General features: G+C 40.2%; 1 protein-coding gene across 1 annotated transcript in view; it reads right to left on the reverse strand.

Moving 5' to 3' along the window:
• LOC139738359 (cilia- and flagella-associated protein 221-like) overlaps positions 1-12,747 on the reverse strand; it is a 38,537-nt gene that overhangs the window by 12,879 nt on the left and 12,911 nt on the right. Inside the window, exons 9-14 of the mRNA XM_071648995.1 lie at positions 12,559-12,646; positions 11,723-12,002; positions 10,609-10,727; positions 8,462-8,650; positions 7,495-7,731; positions 6,292-6,441 (exon numbers count right to left, since the gene is read on the reverse strand). Coding sequence (XP_071505096.1) covers positions 6,292-6,441; positions 7,495-7,731; positions 8,462-8,650; positions 10,609-10,727; positions 11,723-12,002; positions 12,559-12,646 — 1,063 coding nt within the window. The remainder of the gene's footprint in view (positions 1-6,291; positions 6,442-7,494; positions 7,732-8,461; positions 8,651-10,608; positions 10,728-11,722; positions 12,003-12,558; positions 12,647-12,747) is intronic.

Consider the following 12,747-nt stretch of genomic DNA (forward strand, 5'->3'; position numbering starts at 1 on the left):
GTACTACCCTGCTCTGGTGATATCATTCAGAGTGCCTTCGACACATTGTTCAAAGCACATTAAATATGTGTTTTGTCTACGGTATGCAAAACCTCTCATCAACCTTTGGACATTTGGAATTACCCCGAGTTCGTGAACCGAGATCTGAACTTTCAAATAGATAATGAAGTGATGCATTCTTTAGGAGTTCCCACTGAAACTGCTTTTTTTTTCACTGTTTGCCATACGAACATGGACTGAGTGATGGACAAACAATAAATTGCGCCCAGGGGGCCTGTGTACGGACATAATTTGATTCGTTCAATGGTTTTAGAAGACACTTGAAGAATCATCATTGTGACAGTGAAACTGTGAAGATACTCCAAGTCCAGTTCTATGGAGGAACCGAGATAGAGACTGATGATATACAGTTGATGAAGCAGTACTCTCCATTAGTCGATGACAGTTTTTGATGAGGAGGTGATTACCTTTAGTCCAGGGGACATTGAACAATGACCTTGTAATTTTTACATGTCCTAGTTTACATGTGTCAGTATGGAGTAATGCATTACCATGGTAACATCAAATTGTCATAAAGATTACAAATACAGAATGTGGATCAAGCTACTCAGTTTTAAATCAATTCTGTTGAAATTCGATTGTCCGGAAATCTGTTGCCATGGCAATTGCAGTTTTTAAACAAATCATACAAAATTGTGTGGATCACGCTGCTCTCTTAGTTTCTTTTTTTTTAGCATTTAAATTTGAATTTGATACATATGGTCACTATGATAATATGTTATCGTGCAAGACACTTTTTGTGGGGGGTCATAAATCCGTTTCCATGGCAACAGCATCTTCATACAAATCATCCACAAGTACGATGTGGATTCAGCCAGTGCCGTATATTAAGAGAGTCTGGCCAACTCATAATTTGGACGCCATGTCGTTACCCAGCGTACAGTGCGCTTATGGTTTTAGCGTGTGCGCTTAGAGGGTTAAGTGTGTACGCGCAGGCTTTTCTTTCTCTTAGAGAGAGAGAGAGAGAGAGAGGGGGGGGGGGGGGGAGAAAGGGAGTAGGTTGAGGGAGGGACATTCTTTCATTCCATCCATGTTGAACAAAGCCAGCAATCAATCATTTTTACACATTCAAATAGACACAAGCTCACAAGTATACCGTATAAATAATAGGGAAGCTGTCTAAAGGACATAATTCCTGAATATATATGCTGTGAAAATAAAGGAAGAATTCACAGTAAGTCGTATCGTCAACTTTCACTAGACTGTATGCTATGTTTATTGTATTTAGCAAGTTGTCCAGGGAACCAGAATATTGCATAACAACATGATATATAAATTTACAATTCTAGCTGTGCAGAGGATAGAGGAATTCCACAGTAATTACTGTTTCGCACGTTAATACATAGCAATCATCAATTACCATCCTATTTAGTCCCATATATGTATGAAACTGACATGAAGGCCGATTAGTATGTAATTCAAAAGGAATACACCTATGTACAATGTACAACATGAAAAAAGTGACGTCACCGATATTAAGGTATGTAAAATGATCTAAAATTGTTTAAAAATGATATTTACAAAAAGACATGTTGAACGAAAGCACAAGTACTTTACCTGGATAACATAATAATGAGGGATATCCTCAGTGACATCTGTACCAAATAATAATTTTAAAAACCCACATAAATAAAGATGTCCTAATGGCGACCGGTATTCCTCCGCCATATTACATTGTTCTCTTAGCAGGTGTAGAGTACGTCTTGACAATGTTACACGACAGTTTCACATAATTGGCAGAAAAAATGCCAAATTTGTCACTAAATTTAATGCGTCGAATGTTTACTCTCCATGAACTAGGTATGAATGGATGTCTTTTATTATTTAAGAGAGCAAATATTAAGGAATTTGAGCATTTTTACTTTTGCTTACTTCTTCTCACTACTTTTTACTTACTACTATTTTCAGGGCAATACTTTCAATGGTTATTTTAAAAACATATAGAAAATTCTGTCATTTCAGTATTTTCACCTACCTTTGACCATCATGGTCAAAATCTTTCCCTATCACGCGTCATTGTGTAGTAATGATGGCATGCAAATACGTGTATACCATATTTTGGTTTTAAGTTTGTGAATTGGGTAATTTCCAAGGTATTTAGGAACTGCATGGGTAATAGTATTTTAACAATAGAGAGTAGAATTTTAACATTACATTTTACCTGACATTGATCCTTGACCCTTACCCCCCTCCCATACCCCCGGCCCCCCCCCCAAAAAAAAATAAAAAAAATAAATAAATAAATAAAATAAAATCACGAGAAAATGAAAATCACGGTCAGGCAGTAAGTTTCGTTTGGAAATACCTGTACTTATACCTCCAGGGGGGAAATAGTGATATTTTAAGAATTTAACCATTATATACATGATTTTGACCTTTCACTTTGAGCGTGTTTACACAAAAGTTTAGGCCCTATAAGCTAAAAACAAAACTTCGTCCACTCACACAAGCATACACGTCAAGTTCCATTACCTCAAACGGTGTCCACAATATTGATTGCGATATGAAGGACAGACGAAAGGACGGACAGACGACCAAAACAAATGCCTCAGGCGACACTTTCGTATGTTATGGCGGAGACATACGAATGTGAATAAAAACTTGGATAGTCTGAAAGACACCGCGAGGAATCCAAAGAAAACAAATCAGATATATATTTTCCCGTCGCACTCTGATTTCCCGCTTTTTCCTTTGTTTTGGATCTGTCGGAAAGCGGTGCATCATTACACTAAGAGCCAGGTCGGTTCGCGCAACGCCATGCTACGCAGGAAGGCATGACGAATCTTCAGTTTATGGCAATAAGATATCAAAATATCTTTCGTGTTGTACCTTCTACTTCAATAAAGTTGACAACCTTACGGCAATGACATATCCCCACTGCACCATGACTGATATTCAGGGGAAGTCCCCAAGGCAAGCAATATTAGCGCGTAGCTGCGCGTAATGAACAATGGGCACTGCGTATGAGCTCTGCTCGCGCCCGCGTGATTGACTTTGGTAACGACATGGCGCCTGTAGGTCACGGGACCAGCTTTTGACCAATCACAGGCTTCAAAACACCTAAGCCGAAAACCGAGTTGGCCAGACTCTCTTAATATACGGCACTGGATTCAGCTAACCTCCTCAGATTTTGAGCATTTGACTTTAAGTTTGGCACATGTGACCACTGTATTATGTACCTGTGCAAATTTTATTTTTCGTCATTGTCAAATAGTATGTTGTCAAGTTAATGGTATTTTGTAATGAGAATCGTATAAACTACAAGTGGATTGAGCTTACTCTCTCAATTTTTAGCAATAACCTTGAGATATGACACCTATATATTGTGACAAGATAAATTCTAGATGTGCAAAACACTTTTCTCGTCAATGTTAAACAATGCGTTGCCATGCTAACTTATTTTTTTTTTTAATACAAAGCAATGGAAGATATTGTGATTGACTCATAACTCCCTCATGTTTTAGGCATTTGACTTGAAATTTGGCACGTGACCACTGTAGTGCTCTAATGTGCAAATGTCATCATTTGTATCGGTCAAAGAAAGTGTTATCATGGCAGTGACATTTTCAAATTAAAAACTTACACAACAGTTGATTATGCAATCTCCCTCAGTTTCTGAGCATCTGGCCTGAAATATTGCACAGAGTGCTAATGTAATGGCAACCATCTTTTAAAATGAAAATCAAACAAAAAATACTGTGAATTGGGTGAGCTTCCTCAGTTTTCTAGCATTTGACTTGAGGTTTCGCTCATGTAACCAGTGTAATCTTAAAATGAGTCGCACACTGATCTCACTGTTGAGTAATCTTGCTATGGTAACAACTTTTGTTATATTGTACTTTTTTTTTCAACAAAAGGCATACAAGAATATCATGAATTGAGCTAACTCTCTAAGTTTTAGGTGGGGGTATCAATTACATCCAATTCGAGTTGAAAATATTGGCCCAAGAAGGCCTTATGTGTGTCATTTGAATATTTAAATGATCCGAATTTCACATGCTTGTATCATCACTTGCAATAGCATTGATCAAAAGAAAGAGTATACCAGGTAATTTTTTTTTTTTTTATGTTAACATTTTACAACCAGACTGGATGATCTATGTTGAATATTTGAATTATACAGCTGAGTAGGCAATTCAATTTGAACATTTGAATGATAGAGCCAAGAAGATATAATACTAGTATCAATTTCATTTGAAAATTCAACTTGATAGTGCCAAGAAGGCCAAAGGTATTCAGAGTGAGTATTTACATTTGATATTTTAGCCTACAATAGCCATAATGTATCTCATTTGCATAGATAATCAAAGAACCAACTGACAGGGTCAAAGGTTTTCCATTTTGATACTTATATTGTAGAGATGAGGCTTTCATTACATGTAATAGAATTATTGTGATTTGTTGTGACAGACAGAATTTATTAAATATTTTGATCAACCTAGTAGCACGTGACTGTCTTTCACCTACTTACATTACTGTGTTATTTTGTGCGATTGAATGTGGAGAGTGTGAAATGATGTCGAGGTATCGACACTTCAAATTGTTAATAAGTTGGCATCACTTGGAATTTATTTCTCACTCTGAAGCGTTGAATCAACACTTCTGTGGTGTCAAATAAACACCAAATAATGCAAACTTATAACACTTTGAAGTGTTAGAATAACACCATGACAGGTGTTGGGGTATAGATTCTAACAACAAATAGTGTTGAAGTTACACCGTCATTGGTGTTAAAGGGTGTCAAAAGAACACCAAAGTGGTGTCAACTTATCAATAATCTAAGCAACACCAAAGCTGGTGTTGGTATATTTTAACACCACGGGTGTTGAACTTATACCATAAATGGTGTTGGGATGTCAAATGAACACCATTATGGTGTCAACTTCTTAACACTCTCTTAAGTGTTGAAAAAACACCGAGGCTGGTGTTGGTATATTTTTACACCCTTTAACACCCATGGGTGTTGGATATTTTAACACCAGAGACGGTGTTACTTCAACACCAGATGGTGTGGTCCTTTATTGAAGTTCGGCCGGTGTTAGATTCAACACCAGTGGTGTTAAATCTAACACCACTGTTTTTGCAGTAGCTACAAACGGCAGTTTGAGGACTGTAAAAATGTCAAAATTTTCAAGCTCGCTCGCTTCGCTCGCTCGCATTTAATCGTTATATGCAATTCTCCTAATGTTGCTGTCAGTAATTGCCAGCAGTAGCGCCCGGTGCGCCCCCTCCCCTTAATTTCTAAAGCGACAAAATATAGCTACAAACGGCAGTTTGAGGACTGTAAAATGTCAAAAATTTCAAGCTCGCTCGCTTCGCTCGCTCGCATTTAATCGTTATATGCAATTCTCCTAATGTTGCTGTCAGTAATTGCCAGCAGTAGCGCCCGGTGCGCCCCCTCCCCTTAATTTCTAAAGCAAAAAAAATTAGCTACAAACGGCAGTTTGGGGACTGTAAAATGTCAAAATTTTCAAGCTCGCTCGCTTTGCTCGCTCGCATTTTATCATTATGCAATTCTCCTGATGTTGCTGTCAGTAATTGCCAGCAGTTGCACCCGGTGCGCCCCCTCCCCTTAATTTCTAAGGCGAAAAAAATATAGCTACAAACGGTAGTTTGGGGACTGTAAAATGTCAAAATTTTCAAGCTCGCTCGCTTCACTCGCTCGCATTTAATCGTTATGCAATTGTCCTGATGTTGCTGTCAGTAATTACCAGCAGTTGCGCCCGGTGCGCCCCCTCCCCTTAATTTCTAAAGCGAAAAAATATAGCTGCCAACGGAAGTTTGGAGACTTAAAATGTCAAAATTTTCAAGCTCGCTCGCTTTGCTCGCTCGCATTTAATCGTCATGCCATTCTCCTGATGTTACTGCCAGCAACTGCCAGCAGTTGCACCCGGCGCAACCCCCTTAATTTCCAAAGCAAATACATATATTATTATATATAGCTACAAACGGCAGTGGGGCTGTAAAATGTCAAAATTTTCAAGCTCGCTCGCTCCTCTTGCTCGCATTTAATTGTACAGTTATGCAATTCTGATGTTGCTTCCATGAGGTGCGCCCCCCCCCCCCCAATGTCTTGACCCACGGTACGCCACTGAACACCCCCCTCTAAAAAATCCTGGGTACGCCTATGCGTGTAAAGATATATTTCTTTTTGCTGTTTTTGTACAACAGAGATTCCAGGGTTGGGAATTGTAAATGGCATGTACACTACATGAGGATGCTCAAACTCACCTCGCGGTCCAAGTACTTCTTGAGGGTGGCGCCATGCTTGTTCCTGGGGTCTGAGTGGGTGTACCTCGGTAGGGGGCACAGGTGGAAGTCAGGGTCCACCTCCGAGTATGGGAGGGGTGGCAGGAAGACCTGGAGGCCAGGTGCAGGATTCTACAGAGCAAGGAGGACACAGCAGGTAAAGGCATGAGGCATGAGAAAGATCCATAAAGCAACTCAACACCATGTCATACATCAAGAGCTGGATTCCATCTACCATTTATGCATAAGCATCTGAGGCCATCCACACAATTTTACACTTCCACATGGCTAAACTATATACAGGGCTCAAAATAAGAGAGAGAGAAAAAGTTAATTATTAACTTTTTTTTTTTTTCTCTCTCTCTCTGGTGGCCTGTTCAGGTCACAAAAATCTCTCACTGTGAGATTTCAGTGGCCCTAAAAAGAAATGTATTGGCCTGATATAAAAGGAGATCTAAAAATTCATTTTGAATTTTAGCTGTCCCAGCAGGCCACCAAAAGAAAGCCTGTTTGGAAATTTGGTGGCCCGACATCCATTTTTAATGGCTCGAGGCCACCAGGTCACTGCTTAGATGTCGAACCCTGCTATTCATGAAACAAATGCCCTGCTTCTGAATACAACTGCTCCAATGTATGCTCAACCTGTCAAAGACGGACGGATTCTGCCACCACACGCATTTCCCATAGACATCTGCCTGAGTATACTTGGGACTCGTCCTCAACAAGTTAAATGATCACAGGGATATTTCCTTTGTTAAAAGAATACTGGTCACTTGGGTTTTGTGTCATAAAAGTACATCATGAGAAACATGTCCTCCGAATTTATTGTACAACCAAAGAATGCCTTTAACTCATTATCCCCCATCGGATGAGATATAACATGTTTGAATAAAATCACATGAGGGGTTCTTCTTCACTTCCCAACTTGGTTACCATGTTTGTTTTGTCCGTCTGTTGACATGCACAACCAATGACTTGATCATTCTAGCATACGGAGCTTGGTTGAAACTGTTCATTTGTTCTTAATGTAAAACATCATAAAGGCTGTCAAATTCAATCAAGGAGTGACTACTTCATGTATCACATGTCAGCTGGAGTGCAACACAGTCGGTACAGATGAACAATCAATTCTGCAGTAAATGGGCATGGGGTTGGATAAACTATGAATGAAGGAACTGGACTCACAAATATGTGCAGAGACGGGTAGTCGACGGACTTGAAGAGGGCTGCTGGTGGAACGAGGGGCACAGCCTTCCTGTCTTCACCAGACACCAGCTCAATGACCTCCTCCTCCTCCTCCTCATCCCGGACCTCTCCATCATCATCTCCATCCTCCCTGTGGATGCCTTCCAGGCGGTCCACGGCAGGCTGGTCTTTGTCCGGCCACGCTGCCTCGGGCACCGGCATGGTGATCAGTTCGTCCTGACAACAGATGAAGGGGATCTCTTTGATTAATCATGTAAGTCTCACTTGGTAAAGATAGAAGCTGTGGAGGCAGTGCCCAACGTGAAATGTTAGTATACATGTTTTGAATAAATATCACATTATTTGTTCCTTCCCCATTTCTATCTTCATCATTATCAGGGACTCCAACTTTGCAAACAGCATTGCAGTATTCTGAGGGTTGAAAGGTGTATTTTTGGTGGAAACAGCATTTTTGCCCTTCTTGCAATAGGCATGGGCAGTAATAGAATCAGGGAAAAACAGTATTTTCAATAAAATCTGCAGTATGGGGGGGGGATCACAAAATACTGTGAAAAAGTAACACTTGGTATCTCTGCATTATTCATATGGCAGATAGAAGCACAGGCTACTAGTATATTGTCCCAGAAAAACAAACAAACAAACAAAGTAATGAACAAACAAAACTAATGACAGCTGCAGAAAATAATTCAAAATTCTAGAAACATTTTTAATCTCTTTGTAATAAGCAGTATCAAACAAAAAAAAAGCAGCAATACACCTTTCAAAAGGTATACACTCATCAAAGTTTGAACAATGCTATTTTCAATGCTATTTTCAGTATGCTCTGTTTGAGAGCTAGAGATTAGAAAGAGCAGCCTCTCAAAAACCTGCAATACAAAGTAAAAGGGTGATAAAAAGGGCTGATCCTGAGCAAAGGGGTTTAATAGTAAATGTCAACTAGACTCACCTCAGCCCCTGTTCTCAGTGTGCGCACCAACTTTGGGGCCACGTAGCCCACTGCAGCATCCAGGACATTGTGGGGCCTGTAGCCCATCAGGTGATACTGCTGGGGGACCTTCAGGCCCAGATAGGGCACCTTCCTCTTCACTACAATGTCTGTTGGCTTGGAAGGCACAATGCCCAGGGCATCCGGTGCCTGGAGGGATGGGGGGGGGGGGGGAGGATGGAGCAGACAGAGATAAAGATGGAGCAGATAGAAATAAAGATATATCAGTGAATGTTTTTCCCTTAATCAGTGCATTGACTGCACCATTATTATTTTATTGCCAATCTTCATGTATTTTACATTAGTCTTATCAAACTAACTGTTGGGTGGCTATCCATGAACGACACATTTACTGCAAATGATTCCATTTGCAAGCTTTTCTGTACATGCATACACTAAGTACCGTAAAGTTCCGTGTATAAGACGCACCCGTGTATAAGACGCACCCCTACTTTCGGACCTAAAATTTAAAAAAAAAAAAAACACGAAAATTTCCACGCAAATATTGCGTGTGTCATACATATTTTTTCAGCTCAAAATTTCCCTAGAATGCAGCATGTATTTGCTCTATTTTTCGTTTCCTTTTATATTTTCTTTTAACGGTATTCATCGGACATCGGCAAAATATGGAAGTCGGAAAATGCGAGACTTGTCTCGGTACTCACTTGCTATTGTTTTGCCTTTCAATCGTGGTACATGTGTCATGCATATCGTACTCATGAGTGTACAGTACGATCTTTGCTGTCATGATAGCAGAGGGTCTCGCATATTGACGCATGTCAGACTGGAAGGTTCATTACGGAAAATAAGAAAAACATCAACAAGTGTAGCAGAGGGATCATACGGCAAGACGTACGGTGCGTACGGTAGTACACTCATGCACTACCAGTAACGTGTGTCTCTTGTACCATGCTTGTATGCACAGTGCTAGCCTTTTGCAAAAGGCAGCTCGCTATAATTTCCAGCACACGCACACAGAGAGCAATGGACTTGCACACACAGCGCGCAACGGGCAAGCGCGCTTCGATCCGATCGCTGTGTGCACGCGAGTCCATTGCAAAAGCCTCTCTGCAGCTAGCTGCTGCCTTTGCCAAAGACTTGCTAGCTAGCTACAGTGTAGCTATGCTATCCTAGCTGGCCTCGTGAAATGAAGAGCAAACGAACGACATGGATATGCATGCATGCTTCACACATCGTTCATATTTGCGGTGACATATAGTGTCGATCCTATGGCCATATTGATACTAGTACATTGATAAGTTTTATGGTATCGGTAATTTAGTAATGATACCTGTACATCGTGTATTCCAGCTACTAGGTTGGCTGTTGGTAGCTTGGTAGACTGACATCGGTAGCATACAGCAGTGCTGTTACAGCTGTTGTCTATGGCCAGATTGATACATCGTTACTGCACAAGGCCGATGTAAGTTTATCTCGTACTTGCAGCTTTTGTGTGTGTCCAGATTGAAAGATCGCTAATTTATCCGTAAGTTTTAGTGATTGCTTACCTTCCAAACGTCGATGGGCATACATGGCCCCAAGTTGGCCTTATAAAATTGGGTGTACATGACGGATTTTTTTCCGTGATTCTACTGTACCCGTGTATACGACGCACCCCCGATTTTCAACGTTTTCCGACGAAAAAATAGTGCGTCTTATACACGGAACTTTACGGTAGTCTATCACCAATGCTACAGTTGTCACCACAGTCATCCACAGTGATTTGTCTCAAAAAGTGCCAAAATAGAAAACAACAGTCTATCCCACAGCAAAGATGATCTCACATTTTTTCATGCAGCTGAAAATGATAAGGAATGATAATAAGGATTAAATGGTAATGTACAGATCTCTTTCTGTAAGAACAACACACAAGCTTAATATACAAAAATACACACAAGTACCAAACAAAGTTCCTGATCAATCCTTTGCACTTTTTGTTGTTGTTTTTTTCTGAACCAGCAGAGCTACTATTGAGCAAAAACAAAACAACATTTTATGCAGATCTTGTACAAACACTCTCCATACAGCCTAAATGCATCATCACTCACTCTTCTGTTGTTCGATTTAATAAGTTTTAGATGACGTGAAGTTAAAAGACATTGCCGTACCATATCATCCTTGTAGTCTGGTGCTATGTAAGAGGGGAAGCCATAGGTTAGGACACTTTCTGAGCTGATGTGCAGAGGAAGGTAGTCATACTTGGCTTCACCATTTCCACCAAAGGTCACTGAAAGAAAAAAATATTAAACAAAACATGATTCACAACAGCTGTATCAAACAACACTGCACTTCTTCAAAGTCATTGATAAACTACGAAATTTATACTTCAACAATTAATTTCTGTCTCTTTTACGTCTGAAAACAAAAATATTAAACAAAACATAATTCACAACAGTTGTATTAAACAGCACTGCACTTTTTCTTTTGAAGTCACTGATAAACCAGGAAATTTTCACTTCGACAATTCATTTCAATCTCTTTGCATACCTAAGAAACTATTTTATGAGTACTACTACACAAACAATAATGGTAAATATACATTCATAATGCACTGGATGATATGATTCTAATTAACCAAATACCCACGGATGGGAGATATAGTCACATTTTAAGTTGATATACAATTCTGCACCTGCCAAAATGTCCAAATGAAAATATGACATCAAATCACCTTTGAAGAAACTCCTGAGATTATGAGTTTTATGCCCTCATTTCTTCTCAATAGAGAGTGGTGTTTCTTAACAATTTGTAATACTTCCGGTGTCTGGGGCTTAGTAATTAGACAAATAATCCAGTGTCATGGTTCTTCAAAGACTTGATATGGTACCTGCTTTGATACTGAATAGATCAGTATTTGACAAAACAGCTGGCAGCTGATTTGCTTCTGCCTGGACAATCACAATAACCTCACATATAGAAAAATAATTGCTCCACTGAACAGAAAACAGAATCAAAAGAGAGGTCAAGGCTGAAGATCATAGCTAGTCTTGGGAAATGGGCATAAAATTGAAGTAGTTGTAATTCCGAAGAGTCAAGATTACTAATTATGTTGCTTTCTACAAGCATAAACCTCTTTCTCTATGTATTCTGAACTACGCATGCCTATACTGATGTGTTGTCCTTTCAAAACACAATACCACACTGTACATAACACAGCTACCCACTACTGAGGGAAAAAAGTTTGAAAGTATCCCCACAAACCCAACTGGGCAAGCTTCTCACCTATGTCCACTTTGCCGGCATTCCCTGACCGGTAGTCATCGACGAGCTTCCTCAGCAGTGACCACTTGTCGTCTGCCCGCTGCCGCAGGATGACCTTGAGAACGGCCTGCTGGAAGCGGCCGATGGCCCGGTGTTTCAGGGCCCAAGGGTCGTTTCGATAGGCATCAAACTGGGCCGTCTGGCCCGGGACCTCTTCCGCCCGCCGGTAGGTGCGTCGCTGGCTGCAAGATGTGCAGCCCCGGCTGAACTCCATCTCGGCCAGAGGGTCTCCTCGCTTAAACTGCAAGGGGCATGGGATGTATAAAAGACAGTTATACTTTTTTTAAGTACTTTACAACTGATAAAATGCTTGAACCTGAACTTTTCTGGCTGCGTTTCAATTCCAATTTCATATATTCTTCCAAGCTGTTCCTCCTTTGATCCTCGGTAATACATGCACATAAACAGACAGACAGACAGACAGACACATACATACACACACACACATGCACACAAACACACAAACAACATTGCAAACATCCTCTTCAGTCCTCTTGTTTTTGATATACTTGATCTAACCTCATGAATGACGAACGAAAAAGAAAAAGTTGAACATGATATATGGTCAGGACTAATATAACTGCAAAATTCAAAATCTGCACGGAACACAACCCAAAGGCTTCAACATCTCACATCATTTTACCTGTCATCAATCCTTAGCAATCACAGTCCCTCACTCTTTTCTTTTAAAGGAAGTGTTTGGGTGCAACTACACAAACAAACTGCAGGAGTGTGATGGAGTATACCACAATCATCATATAAACTAGTATTTCATCAAAGTGAAATTTTCTCCTCACATGATAGTCCTTGACAGCCTCCTTCCTAGCTTCTGTGATCTCCAGTCTCTCCTCCGGTGTCATCTGGTCTCTGCCAAGATGAACTTGCCTAGATGGGAATAAAAGCAATGACACAGACATGTCACAAGCACAGTCAAATGTGTGTACGGACTCCACTTAGCATTTTACGCAGAAGCCATTTATGACTCT

The sequence above is a fragment of the Diadema antillarum genome, unplaced genomic scaffold (assembly GCF_040938485.1).
Source record: "Diadema antillarum isolate AM-2024a unplaced genomic scaffold, OU_Dant_1.0 seq00000738_RagTag, whole genome shotgun sequence".
Classification (NCBI taxonomy): Eukaryota; Metazoa; Echinodermata; class Echinoidea; order Diadematoida; family Diadematidae; genus Diadema; species Diadema antillarum.